General features: G+C 46.3%; 1 protein-coding gene across 1 annotated transcript in view; it reads left to right on the forward strand.

The window, feature by feature from the left end:
- Positions 1-14,926, forward strand: part of LOC134100599 (WD repeat-containing protein 7) — a 144,728-nt gene that overhangs the window by 104,815 nt on the left and 24,987 nt on the right. Inside the window, exons 22-24 of the mRNA XM_062553886.1 lie at positions 1,529-1,715; positions 12,714-12,831; positions 13,832-13,984. Coding sequence (XP_062409870.1) covers positions 1,529-1,715; positions 12,714-12,831; positions 13,832-13,984 — 458 coding nt within the window. The remainder of the gene's footprint in view (positions 1-1,528; positions 1,716-12,713; positions 12,832-13,831; positions 13,985-14,926) is intronic.

The following is a 14,926-nucleotide window of genomic DNA, read 5'->3' on the forward strand; positions in this document are numbered from 1 at the left end:
ATGAGTTTTTGTTGTTTATGCCATGTCATTGATGAATATTTTTAGACCAGAGTGCCTTTGTGTATACATATATTTTGTTGTGGTGTGCATGTTTGTGTGCAGTGTAGGCACAGGTGTGTGTGTGTGTGTGTGTGTGTGTGTGTGTGTGTAGGTGTGTGTGTGTAGGTGTGTGTGTGTGTGTGTGTGTGTGTGTGTGCGCGTGTGTAGGTGTGTGATTCATTCCTCTGTCTGGTCTGCAGCTGCATCGGGCAACGCGCTCAATGACCCTGTCTGCAGTGACAATACAACTGCAGTGAGAGAGCGAGCGAGCGAGAGAGAGAGAGATTGTGCGTGATGACAGAGGGAGAAACCGTGTGGAAAGGCGGAGAATGGAGGGAGGTAATTGGAGGGAGAGAGAGAGAGAGAGAGGGAGCGAGCTACCAACACACCGCGGAGCGGGAGAGCCAGAGAGGTGTCAAAAAGACAAAGGGATAGAGAGAGTGGTCCAGAGAGAAAGGGAAAGGGAAGCCACAGGGAGGAGGAGAGAATGAGATAGAGAGAAAGAAAAGAAGAAAGAGAGAGAGAGAGAGAGGGGGAGAGAGAGTGAGTGGGGGTTTGGTGTGCCTGCAGACTGATGTGATTATGGGAGTCTGCTTGCTTGTGTAATTAATAAGAGGGGATTATGAGGCGGAGTGGCCGTGCTGTAATGGCCTCTGGGAGGCCGGCGTGACGGGGACGGGGACGGGGACGAGGACAGTGACAGCACTCCCATTGTTCAGCAGGGCCACGGCAGCATGCCACTGAATCACCGGCTCCCCAACACCACTCCCTCTGTGGCCCACGGCCCACACCGGGGCTAGCCATCCCTGGGTGTGTGTGTGTGTGTGTGTGTGTGTGAGAAATAGAGCGTGTTTGTGTTTGTTTCAATTGTTTGTCTGGGTTCGTTTGTGTGTGTGTGAGAGAGAGAGTGAGTGTATGTGTGTTTCATCAGTCTCTGTGAAAATTGTGTGTCTGTCTGTGTACAGTGTCCATGCTCTAGTGCGCATGAGCTGGGTGGAGAAGCCATTGTTTAAGACTGTCATGATGTCCCGTTACAGAGAAACATACATGAAATGTTTGGGAGAATCCTTTGGGAGGTTCTCTTTCTATAAAATAGTGCTCTGTTCTTAAGCATTTGGTACATGTTGTACTGATGTTTAAACTGCCTTTAGTGTTGTATGCCTTATCTGTAAGCACATTCCCACAAGGGCACCACGAATATAATACTCACTCATAGCCACACACCATGCACTGCTTATTTAAACAGTTTGTTTGGACCTCCTGAGATCTTGGCATGAGGGAAACACGCACCTGCACAAACATGCCCATTTCACAAACCCACACACACAAACAGCCCCCTTATTTGTATCTGTCAATCATTGAAGGATGCATCACACCATCTTCACCTATGTCACTTCCTGCTGTTCATCCCAGCAGGACACTGTAAGGAGAGTGATCACACAGGTGTGTGTGAGTGTTAATGAGTGGTGTGTCTCTGTGTGTTTCCCAGGTAAGGCTCTGACGTTCCTGCTGCTGCAGCCCCCTAGCCCTAAGCTGCCCCCCCACAGCACCATCCGCCGGACGGCCATCGATCTGATTGGCCGCGGCTTCACGGTGTGGGAGCCGTACATGGACGTGTCCGCCGTGCTCATGGGCCTGCTGGAGCTGTGCGCCGACGCCGAGAAGCAGCTCTCCAAGTGAGTCTCCCAGCACAGCCACCTCAGCTCTATCTGCAACTTTACACTGCTACAGCTCTAACACAAGCGTGATGGTGCACACTGCAATAACATGTCTGGAACCTTCACCCCATTATGTCCTCAACAGTATTTTAATTACACCCATATCACAATAAAAAGCACAGAATCATATCTGCTATTTATAACCACAAAACAGAAGTAACCTCAGACCTACAGAACTACAGCTCAGGCTCTAGCGTCAATATCATCAATATCATCACATCTACATTACAGTTGGTGTGCAGATCAAATCATACTCTCATACCAAACCACAAGAGTAACATGCCTAGAATGAATTGTCATGAACTACACTAACATTATCATTGAAAAACTGCAGCTACAGATACACTGAAATGGCCATTTAATGCAATGTATTAAGGACCAGAACACAATAAATATTTTTAGGAATGCCCATAGATCTATGTTGCCTAATACCTAAGCATCAGGTGTGACAGCAAAATCATATCTACTACAGCCGAACAGAAAGTAAAGGTAAAATCACTATAAAAGTCTCAAACACTACAACCCCAACCAAACTGCAACCAAATCGTTGCAATAACTACAGTATACATGATGATGGCAGGAAATGCTTCATTTGACTGTATTTATACAATGAAATATAACAAATAAACAAATATTAAGCCAAGGAGTACTGTTGCACTAGTTGCATTCAGAGTACTTGCTAAACTCAAACCACCTCGAGCATCTTCATAGCTATGTGCTGAATGAAATGAATAGCGAGGATTTCCGTCGAGCCGTCATCATCATCATCCCGAGCCTGCTCCATTTCATTAGGAGCAGCCAGCAGCAATCAGCTGTGCTCTCCTCTCCTCTCCTCCCCACGCCACGCCACGCTGCTCTGCTCTGGCTGCCATGTTGGAGCAGCAGAGTTGGGGCAGAGCGCTGGAGTGTGTGTGTGTGTGTGGGGGGGGGGGTGGGGGTGGGTTGGGGCGGCAGATGCTCCAGGTCTGGCACGCTGACTGATGAAAGCGCGACTGTAATGCAGTTGGAGGGCATTAATATGATGTAATGATGTCTGCATGTTTGGCCGAGCCGGAGCGCCTTTTCCGCGTGGGACGGGGGCGGGCGGGCGGGCGGGCGGGCGGCGGGCCTCGTCATCCGTCTGCCGGACCCAACCTTCACGAGGCCCGACCCCGCAAACCAGGTTACCCCGGCTGCTGGCCGAGCCCCCCGCATGAGGAATGCGCCCAGCGTCTGATTATGCAATTAGGACGAAACCCTAGCTTAACAAATTTATTATGAGTATAAATATGTCTGCTTTTTTTCGTGTAGCGCGTGCTAATGTGGTTAGCGCAAAATGGCAGTCATTTTTCAAGCTTTATTAGAAGGGCAGGAGGCCCATGATGCAGGCCAACCCCCCGCACACTTAGGCCCAAACTAAAGACCAACATGACGGCCCCTCCAGACTGCTCCAGCGGAGAGCACAAAGAGATGATTTACCGCTCAAACGTCTGGCGCACGGCCACGTCATCACCAGCAGTCCATCCTCAGCTCCTCTGGACACCCAGCAACTGCGGTGTCTCAGGCATGAGTCACTGGGCAGGAGCATGGTGTTGCTGGGCTTGACCTCCTGCACACAAATTGACGTCTTTGTGTATTTTTTTTTAACAGGAGAAAATTCACTTAATGTCTAGCTTAGAATGGCTTTCGAAAAGGTTTCGTGTTTTTTTTTAAAAGAAAGAGGACGAAGGAAGATGCTGTCTCTTGGAAGGGAGCACACTTTATCGCCATCAGTCTGCGTGGTTCGTAATGTATTTTGGGAAATGGGGATATTGATTTTTCTTACATTCACTTATTCATGTTTTTATTTGAGCGAACACAGAGGGAAAATATCTCCATGGTGGGCCTTCGTAGAGTGTATGGCATTTTGGCGCGTGTGTGTATGTGATTGTGCTAGCGCTGTCTGAAAAGTGAGGCTGTTTGTGTGTGTATGAAGGTGTCTCAAAGGGGGGCTTACTAGAAAGAATTGTGGACTGAATGGACGTCTTTGTCAGTGGTATGCAGTGAGTGGGCCGGATCCCCCACCCATCCCTATTCGTCTGACACACACACACACACACACACACACACACACATTAGTGTGTTTTTTTTCTGTTGAAGATCACTGCTGCTACTAAAAACCTCTCAAGGCCACTCAAGACCACAAGAAAATCAAAGGAAAGAAAGAAACAGAGGTAAAGAAGAAACATGACAAAAAAAGAAAGAGAGAGAGAAAGAAAGAAGGAAAGAAAGAGAGACTGAAAGAATGAATGAAATGAAGAATAGATTGAAAGCAGACAGGAAGGAGCCCTGGGAGATGTGATATGGCTGGCTGTGCCGTGCCGTATTAGCAGGGCGAGGTGAGAGCCAGCTGGACTTCTCCTGGTGTGACCATGAGAATGGGTTGATTTGTGCCTCTCTTCAGAGGGTGACACTTTCATCCCACTTCCAGACAAGGTGTGACTTGAAAAAAAACAAAAACAAAAAAAAACCACCTGCCTCCTTTACTAACGTAACACACACAAGCACACACACGCTGGCACACTGTACTTGTTAGCCTGGCCATCAGCTTGCTGTTAGTGCATCGTTTACAATTCTCCAATAGAACTGCACTTCGTTCTCTCTCTATGCCCTGACAGATAAAAGGGTGAACTGGGCTATGCTAGTTCGGCCCTCTTTGTGTTACATACTAGTTAAACCCACTTAGGAGCGTGTAAATGTTAAGAGCAAGTTGTTTTACTCTCTCTGTTTGACTTGACTGTGTGTCCTATGTGGCTTTTGTGCGTGCAATAGAGGAAAAGAGAAGAAATGTCTCCAAGCATATGATGTGAGTGGGAGGACTAGACTAATGTTTGTGTGTGTGTGAAAGTGAATGTGAATGAGTGTCAGCCCTAGTGTGTGTGTTCATGTGTGCTCGTGCATGCACACACACAAATTGGTAAGGCCATGCTTTATCCTGATAGTGTGTGTGTTGGTGTGTGCGCGCGCGTGCACACACACACTTTGGTAAGGCCATGCTTTATCCTGATAGTGTGTGTGATCGAAGGCATTGATTAGCTATTGGCAGAGGGCTGTGGCTAATGCAGAGAGAGACAGTGAATCCGTCGCTCAGATGTTTATTTACTGTGATGGATCACACATACACACACACACACACACACACACACATACACAGAGAGAGAGAGAGAGAAGAAAGAGCTTTTTATTGCCCTTTGGTCCCTCAGTACTTTTTTTCTCGGGTACTAGCAAATTTAAACCTCTTTAATTTAAATATAAATGACAGAAGTTAGCTAGTGTAAGCTACACATCTTGAACTTTATTCACCTACAACAGTGAAAACTGTTGACACACTCTGACATTTTGAATTATTCATCAAGAATTGCTTCCCTCTTCATTAAATACATGCAATTTATGTGAATCATGTCCCAGTGTTATATTTATTACCATTATTTTACTAATATTTTAATAATTACGGTAAAAAATATACACAAAATGCAGGCCTGAGCTTTATCATTTTATTATTAGCTATTAATTAGCTATATAAAGTTAGCTTTTCTAAGGGCTCAAATATTAAAAAAGAAAGGGAGAGATTGAGTGAGTAAGCATCTTTGAGTGAGTAATCAGACATGCAAGTCCTGCTATTGTGTGTGTGTGTGTGTGTGTGTGTGTGTGTGTGTGTGTGTGTGTGTGTGTGTGTGTGTATGTATGTATACGCTGTGTGTGTGTGTTTGTATGCTGCATGTATTTGTGGCAATTTCTGATTTTCCCTGCCGCCCTTGGTCCGAGTCGTGCAGGGTTTCATTAGTATGACTGAGCGGAGTTAGAGCGCTATCATCAGGACAGAACTCTTCCTGTTTGGTCAGTCTGTGGGAAACTGGACAGGCCGCCGGCAGGCACCAGTTGCTACTGCTCTGAATCGGGAGGAGGGAAGATCAATTCATAGCATTTCCAATTTACTATTCTGCATTAGCACAAATCATTTATGTCGTAAGAGGCGTCAGTAGCCATTGCAATGTCATTAACAATATTAAGGTATATAATTAATTTTTATTCGATCATATTTTTATTTTTAAGGAGACACAATTATTTTATATTTTCAGAGCCTTGAAATATCATCTCTAATAGGGCATGGCTAGTCTATGTGGCTTTGCTTCTGCAATACCTTCTTCCAGTTAAATAAAGATGTATGTAGTTGCGGTAACTTGGTTCTACAAAATTAATTTTGTTTTGTTTTTTTAATGTTGGTGGTTTTAAATTTTAATGTGAAGGGTTCCAGCACAAATATATTCTACTTCACTGCCAACCTGTAGTGACTCACCCTCCTTTTCTGTTAGCCAGCTCACAGAGCAGGTGGAATTTATGAGTGATACCAGGTAAAAATGACCTTGGTTGCCTGAGATTCAATACACGTAGCTGTCAGAAATCACTTCAGATGCTCGAGGCCCTCCCAGTTTAGTTCATTCCATGACATGTTCACTAAGCTTTCAAACAGCAAACACAGTTTTATATCTCAGTCATGGTGCCCATGATGGACATATACTTGGTTGCGCTGCTACCTTTGCCTGACACACTTAAATGATTTAACAGCAAGTGTTCCTATTCACACACACACATCCCCGTGCCCACACACACACACACACATACACACACACACACACACACTGGGTAATTTTATGTTTCAAGAGAAAACAGAAAATAATACTCTCCCCAAGTAAAAATCAATGGCAGAACAGTCAATTGCTGATAATGATCAGAAGGCAAATCTTTCACACCAGGCCTGCACAGAGTCCAGCGCACAATCAAGCACAAATGCCGCGCCGAGCCGGGTGCCAGACCTGGACACACTCCAGGGCCCTGCACCTGACCGACTAAACGACTTGTGCCGCATCCATTTTTAAATATCATTAATGTACCATTTTTTTTCTAACACTTTCTTTTATATCTTGATGAACTTTATTTGTGCACGAGAGAGTATTTGAGTGTATGCACGAGCCATCCCTGTACTGTTAGAAGTGTTGAGAGCTTGAAAGCACAAAAGGAAGAGAAAGCACACAGCGGCCGGGGTCAGTGCTGACGGTACATTAAGAGTCTCCAACGCACTTCACGAGGACAAAGTGAATAAAGCATAACATTAAACGCAGCTTAGCGCTCTTTCCCACTGCTCTACATGTGCTTTTATTCATGAGCTTTAAGCGGCAGCGCTAGCTGCGCGCTAAAGCTAAGCATGCTGGGCCGGGCCCGTCTTTGAACTGAGTTTATTGACAAATTGTTGGATCGAGTTATAACAAAGAGCATGGCTGGAAGTCACGATCATGCAAATGGGCTGGTGTCTGAAATAATCCTCTTTTCAATACGGGAAGATCTGAGCACTTTCTCACGATGGAGCTGCCGCACTCATACACACACATGCGTGCGTACATGCACACACACACACACACACAGCCGGCACACTCGCTCTCTTTCTCTCTTAAATGTGTGTGTTTGAACACACATTTTTTTTTTGTACAGGAGTGAGTTCAGTTTGTTGTGTTCAAAAAACATCATATATATTTATATATATTCTTATATCTAGATTAACATTTCATAAATATTTTTTTCAATCTAAAGGAATAATCATAAATGAACAATGATGCTCTCTACTCTGTGTCATTTCTTGTGAAACATATTAACTGGATATGTAAATCACGGTGAAGCATCAGATTTCCTCAGTTTAATGCAGTATGACTTATTTAGCAAAATCTCAAAAGGGTTGCTAAAGGATTCAGCGTTACTCATGAGAATCTCTTTGACAGAGATACTGGAAATGTTGCATTGTGTAGGACGATTTAAAGCAACCAGCACAGCTTGCTGAGGACATTGATTGCTGATATGTGTCAATATGGCCATTTGCATTAGCATGTGTGCACCAGCATGTGTTGTGGAGAGTGCTGCTGTGCTTTTCTGCTCACTCACAATTAGTAAAGGTTATTGCTTCATTTACACATTTCCCCGTTTATCATATCATAGAAATTCTATTTCTTATTTTATTTTATTTGTTTTTTAAGAAAATACATTCTCCATGATAAAAGGCAATGTTTCTGAGTTACTGGAAAATAATACTTTGTGTTCACTTCTTTACCAGATTATATTGTATATTCACCTCACATTATTTTGTCTGCTCACTTGCAATGTAATTCAAAACAGAACACATTAGACACCAACTTATCTGTAAATGAAATGAATAGTTAATCAGATATTGTAGAACGTAAATCCAGTGAAAATATTTTAATCTCGTCATATACATTTGAGAATTGTATTATGTTCCATTATATACACTTTGTTTTAAATCAATTTTATTTTGTCGGCTTTTGTTATAGTTAGCTATCCAAAGCTCATTTGATTAAACCTAAAACTAAAAGCACTAACTTTTCACATTTTTAGATGTAGTTTAGTTTGCATTTTCTTTCAAAACAAACCTTTAAATTAAGCATGCATTACTTTGGCTTCATTAAGATTTACAATCGCTGAACAGAAGTTATTTTCTTAACACTGATATTATTGTTTCAAGCACTAATTTGTCCTAAAATATTTGAACGTACATGTGGAAATATTTGAGACATATTTTGTACAAATGTGTTTCCATAACACAGCCAATTTCTCTCACACAATTTTTCCAATACTCTGTGAAGCGCGCACACACACACGCACACACAAATTTTCTCACAGGCTCGAGATTCACGCATACATCGCTCATGCACACACTCCGATTAACCAAAGCATGCACAGCACTCAATTCCTCAACCGAAACGAATATAAGAAACAAAGCGAGATTCTTACAGCGTGCTGTAGTTGCAGCAGGAGCGGCGTATGCATGAGTGTGTTTCTGTGTGTGCGCGTGCGTGTGTGTGTGTTTGTGTGAGAAGCCTGCTGGCTGGGTTTGAGCACAAAGCACATGATGAAATGGAGGATTGATCAGGGCCGATGCTCCAGGCCCATTGATCAGGACTGCAGAGCTTATGGATGGCTGTGCTGAAATGTAACAAGGAAGAGAGCCAGACAGACAGGGCTGTGCAAACAAGGAATTAATATAAATAGTCTTTAGTGCATGCCAAAGTTCTGACTTAAGCGGTGTATGTACATTTCTTACACACACACACACACAGGCAGTGTGTTTACTATTGTTGTTGTTGTCGTGTTTACTATAGTTGCTATTTTAAGTAGAGGCAATTTTATGCAAAAACCAATAGGTATTTGTATAGACACATGCCTTTCAATACCTCTGTGTTTGTGTTTGTGTTTGTGTGTTTGAGTTTGAGTTAGTGTTTGAGCTTGTCTCTGTATGTGTGTATACGTGCATCCTTGCATGTACAGTATGTGTGTTGTGTACAGTAAGTTGTGCACTTCATGGTCAACCTTTTCCCTCAATAGTCTTTGCTTGTGTTCAATACACGATTCATCTGCCTCGCTGCACTATTCATCTCCCTCCACTATTTATGGCATAGGCTTTTTCTTTCACTTGTTTTTCTATAGTCCACTCCTATGCTGCTTTTCTTCCTTAAGCATTCTTCAAGGCAGTCTTTTCTCATTGGGAACAGAGGGTAGGTTTATTGCTGTGTGGCAGAAACCGAGCTGGAGCGTTCCCAGGTGGTGAGCCCCCCCTCCCAACCACAGAAGAGCAGCTCCAGCAGCCCCCCCCCCCCCCCCCCCCCTCCCCCCTCTAGGCCCTGGTGCAGGCCCAGCTGAGGAGCGCTGATCTGGGCCAGGGCTGAGCTGTTTTGTGCAGGGTCAGCCATAGCCTGGATGTGTGGGTGTGGGTGTGAGGGCTTCCCCCCCTCAGGAGCCCAGAGAGGCAGGTGCCAGGCTGGGGAGGGAAGGCCGCCTCCATCGGCCCGTTTGTACTGGAGCCACACGGTGCCCTGGAGGAGCGGCTAAGCTCTCCACATCCTCCCACCTGCCCCGAGCACAGCCAGGTCCCCCAGATCAGGCCGGCAACCCCCTCTCTCTTTTCTCTTTCTTTCTCTCCCATTCACTCACTCACTCTATCTCACTCGTTCCTTCTCTTTTTCATACTCTTGCCCTCTCTCTCTTTCTTTATTTATTTATGTATTTCTCTCACTCACTCACTCACTCACTCACTCACTCACTCACTCTCTCTCACACTCTCTCTCATTCAATCCTTCTCACTTTCTCTTTATCTCTCTTTTCTTTTATTCCCTGCCAGCAGCATCACCTCCTCCCCTGATCCATAGCTTATGTCTCATTCACTGCCAGCAACATCCTCCCATCTTCTCTCCACCCTTCCTCCTCCTCCTCCACCCCCACCTCCACCCTGTCCTGCCCAGGCTCCGCGGGGCCCCCAGGCTGGGTGTGGAGCGCTGGCTTGGCTGCTCCCCCGTGGGCATGGACAGGGCATCGCATCTGAGCTGCCTCCCACCCACCCACCTCCAGCCACCTCCCCTCCCTCCTGCCTGCCTGCTGCCTGTCGATACGGCTTGAGCCAATCACGCACTGCTGATCATTCAAAAGATTATCACTGCTCTTTCTCTGTCTCTCCCTCTCCCTCTCTCTCTCTCCCCCCCCTCTCTCCCCCCCCTCTCTCTCTCTCCCTTCCTCCCTCTCTCTCTCTCTCCCTCTCTCTCTCTCTGCCCCCTCCTTCCTCAGTCTCTCACCAAAAAATCAATAATTTGGAATCGGCGCTGGGGTTTTCTGCTGCATATCATTTTTGAACCTTTGAATGCTGCCTTGCGTTATCTATCACTGACCCCAGCGCAGCATGGGGAGGGGAGGGGAGAGGGAGAGGGAGAGAGGGGAGGGGAGGGGAGGGGAGGGGAGAGGGAGAGATGGCGTGATTGCGTGGATGCGCCACACGGCGTGAGATACACGCTGAAAGAGAGACGGGAAGACTGAATGTGAAGCAAAGGGCAAATGTGAGCGAGATCTGAGGAGATGAGTGGGGGAGATACGGGGAAGTTGAGATGTTTCTGAGAGAAAGAAAGAAAGAGAGAAAGAAAGAGAGAGATGGAGAGAGTAGGGAAGGGAGATGTATCTTGGTGAGAAGTTTTTTTGGGGTGAGAGAGATGTTGGCGAGATGAGGGGTGTGTGTGTGTGTGTGTGTGTGTGTGTGTGTGTGTGTGTGTGTGTGTGTGTGTGTGTGTGTGTGTGTGTGTGTGTGTGTGTGTGTGTGTGTGTGTGTGTGTGTGTGTGTGTGTGTGTGTGTGTGTGTGTGTGTGTGTGTGTGTGTGTGTGTGTGTGTGTGTGTGTGACAGACTGAGACTCTCGGCCGGGCTGTAATGGCTTCATTGTGTGTGTACAGAGGCTGTGTGTGCGTGAAGGTGACTGGGGCGCAACACCTTATCAATCTGGCCTGATCAAATCAAGTCTCCTGACAGCTGACAGCTGCTGATTTGTGTGTGTGCGTGTGTGTACATCGTGCGCACAAACACATAATAGTGTGTGTGTGTGTGTGTGTGTATATGTGTTTATACCATAACAAGAATCTATGTCGTTATTGTATGATTACTTAGTGCTTGTGTCATTCCATTGAGCGCAACACATGTTCTAAGCATGCATAAGTATACTGATCCCACACCCCCACTTATCATATTCCCTTTATATTTAGTTATTTCATCATTTTAATAGGTTTTCAGGATCTAAAAAATCAAATCTAATCTTTTTAAAATCTAAAAACCAAATATATTTTTTGGGATATTTATGGGATAGATATTTCCTATCACCATTATCTATAATGTGTCAGATCTAGGTGTATTCCATAGATGCTTCCACATGTCAGACATTTGTGCATGAGATTTAAAGAGGTTATTGCATTCTTCTGTATGTGTGCCCAAGTGTCTCCTGGCTGCTCCGGCTCCACCCATATAATTACTACGTGTTTGTCTTCCTTTAGCTGTAAATGTCGAACAGGATTTGTTATGTCATCCGGCACCCTGATCATTCATGTCGTTCTGAATCTCATTGGGATTGATCCCAGCTTTTTGCTCATTATCTGTCCCCATGTGCGACGAGCACTCGCTCAGACCCTTAGTCCCCCCCTTACACACACACACACACACACACACACACACACACACACACATCTCCTATTCTGTTCTCTAATGCAACACTGCTTACAGCAGCCTCCTGCTCCGACAACTGTTTGTTCATTAGGGAATCTGACTTTGAATGGGAATCAGCGCCATCAAACGTGTCAGAGCTGGACAGTCACGGGCGCTGGGAAAGGCAGCACGCCAGCCAGCCCGTGTTGACGTTTGGCACCAATTGTATTAAGAGTGCTTCAGATCGACCTTGAGTCTGCCAGTGTGTGTGTGTGTGTGTGTGTGAGTGAGTGTGTGCTCATGTGCATCTGTGTGTGTGTGTCTGTGTCTGTGTGTGCGTGCGTGCGTGCGTGCGTGCGTGCGTGTGTGTGTGTGTATTTGTGCATCCACACACCACCAGATTTTAACTATGTGTGCCTAGTTAGAGACCGTCACACTTGACCAGTGTGTTTGTGTGTGAGGAAGAGTGGAGAATATTAGCTCCCGCCCTTCATAGTCCTGCACACTTTGATGTGGACCGCCACTCACAGCACGCGTCCTGATGCATATTCACACACACACACACACACACACACACATGCATAACACACACACACTCACACACACACACAACGGATGATTTGTTAACAAGGCCTCTCGCACAGATGCACACAGCTATCTGCGATTTGCACGCTAAGGGGTGCGGCCGGGGAACACCCCGAGCCCTAATTACAAGGCATTGTGGGAGTCCATTACGGCCGCGTCGAATGACTGATCCCATTGACCTTGAGCTGACATTATAAGCTGTGCCTAATCTGGCCACTCTATATTTCTAACGCTTCCTCCCCTTTCGCTCCCCCTCTCTCTCCCCCTCTCCCTCCCTCCCTCCTTCCCTCCCTCTGTGTGTGTGTGTGTGTGTCTCTCTCTCTTTTGTCCTGCTGCTGGTTAGCATCACAATGGGGCTTCCCCTGAACCCCGCTGCAGACTCGGCCCGCTCGGCTCGCCACGCTCTCTCGCTCATCGCCACCGCCCGCCCGCCCGCCTTCATCACCACCATCGCCCGCGAGGTGAGATTTGCACACACACACACACACACACACACACACACACACACACACACACACACACACGCCCCAAACATGATTCTACATACAGTATAATACATCTGCACACACACTCACACCACCCATTTATCAACTAGCTCCCAGAATTGCATACATTTTCACACACACACACACACACACACACACACACACACACACACACACACACACACACACATATATACACACCCAATCATGCATGCTCATACTCAAGTGTTGACAGGAAGTGTGCTGTATTTAATAGAAGAAGACCATTTGATGTTGTACATTGTGGACCAGTTTAGTGTTCATAACCTGTAGAGAGTCTAGACACTTCAACAGCACTACGCTGCACTCAGATAGGCTCTTCCCCTGATCCAGACCTACTCTCATGACACACACACACACACACACACACACACACACACACACACACACACACACACACACACACACTGCCCTCTCTGCCCCCATTCTTGTCCCTGTCAGTGGGGCCCCAAGCTGAGATGGATGGCAGACCTATGCACTGCCCCCCAAGAGTGACTACTAAGCACTGCGCGCTCTCTCTCTCTCTCTCTCTCTCTCTCTCTCTCTCTCTCTCTCTCTCTCTCTCTCTCTCTCTCTCTCTTTCTCTCTCTCTTGCTCTCTCTCTCTTGCTCTCCCTCTCTCTCTCTCCCTCCTGCACTCTCTCTCTATTTTTCTCTCTCCTCATCATCTTCACCCCATCTCTCTCTGTCTGACACCTGGGGAAGGCAACAGCAACACCATCTTTAATTATAAGCCCATGTGAGGAGCTTACTGGAATCCCATTTCCACTTGATTTATTGGATGCCTCTGGAACACTTTGGAAAATGCATGTTCACTGTCTGAGCATTCATTCATTGAAGTTTTTTTTGTGTGTGCATATGTATGTGCGTGTGCGTGCGTCTGTGTGTGTGTGTGTGTTTGTGTGTGTGTTTGTGCGTGTGTGTGTGTGTGTCCACAGGTGCACAGACACACGGCGATGCAGTCGCAGGGCTCCCAGTCGCAGCAGAACGTGCACACCACCACCCTGGCCCGCGCCAAGACCGAGATCCTGCGGGTCATCGAGATCCTCATCGAGAAGATGCCCAGCGACGTGGTGGACCTGCTGGTCGAGGTACGCCCTACCCCCCCGTCCACCCCCGTCCACCCCCGTCCACTCCGGTCCACTCCACCTACACAACTGACCCCACAACTCTCACGCCAAACCTCCTCTGCCGCCCCATCGGTCACATCGGTCACATAGACACATGTCCATTCCAGATGCACTCACAGCCGTCCACCCCTCATGGTGTCCATCACGTTTGTCAAGAGCAGCGGAAGTGTTGAAGTGTTGTGAGCTGACGGCTCTCATTGATGTGTTTATAGCACTGAGACGTTCTATTGAACTCCTATCAGCGCCCAATGCAGATGCAGAGCAGGGAGCTGCTGCCAAGTGAAGGACTGAGAGGGCCAGAGTTGAGATCTGTTGAAAAGGAATATGGAGCACACGTAAAGGAATAGTTCGCTATTTTACACTTTAAGCCCGTTTTCTCTATTGCCTAGCATGGAAACGAGTGTTTGACACTGACATCTCGACGATTGAGCCTGTTTGTGGAATTTGGCAGCTTTAGAATGGAGCTCTGTATGGCTTTAACATTGCTCGCTTTGTGCATGGACTATTCTGTCCTTAAAACACCCCTAAACGTTCGTTTTGAAAGCTGCCAAATTCCACAAACAGGCTCAATCGTCGAGATTTCCGTGTCAAACACTCGTTTTCATGCTGGGCAATACAGAAAACGGGCTTGAAGTGTAAAATACCGAACTATTCCTTTAAGAGCACACTATCAATCAGATACAGCGTGTGTGTGTGTGTGTGTGTGTGTGTGTGTGTGTGTGTGTGTGTGTGTGTGTGTGTGTGTGTGTGTGTGTGTATATGTGTGTATGTGTGTGTGTGTGTGTGTGTGTGTGTGTGTGTGTGTACGTACACATACTGTACGTAAGCGAGACAGTGAAAAGTGTGTGTGCAATAGAGAAAGCTGTGAGGGGTTGTTGTAGGTATAGAGCCCTTGACTCATGT

Source organism: Sardina pilchardus, chromosome 14 (assembly GCF_963854185.1).
Source record: "Sardina pilchardus chromosome 14, fSarPil1.1, whole genome shotgun sequence".
NCBI lineage: Eukaryota > Metazoa > Chordata > Actinopteri > Clupeiformes > Clupeidae > Sardina > Sardina pilchardus.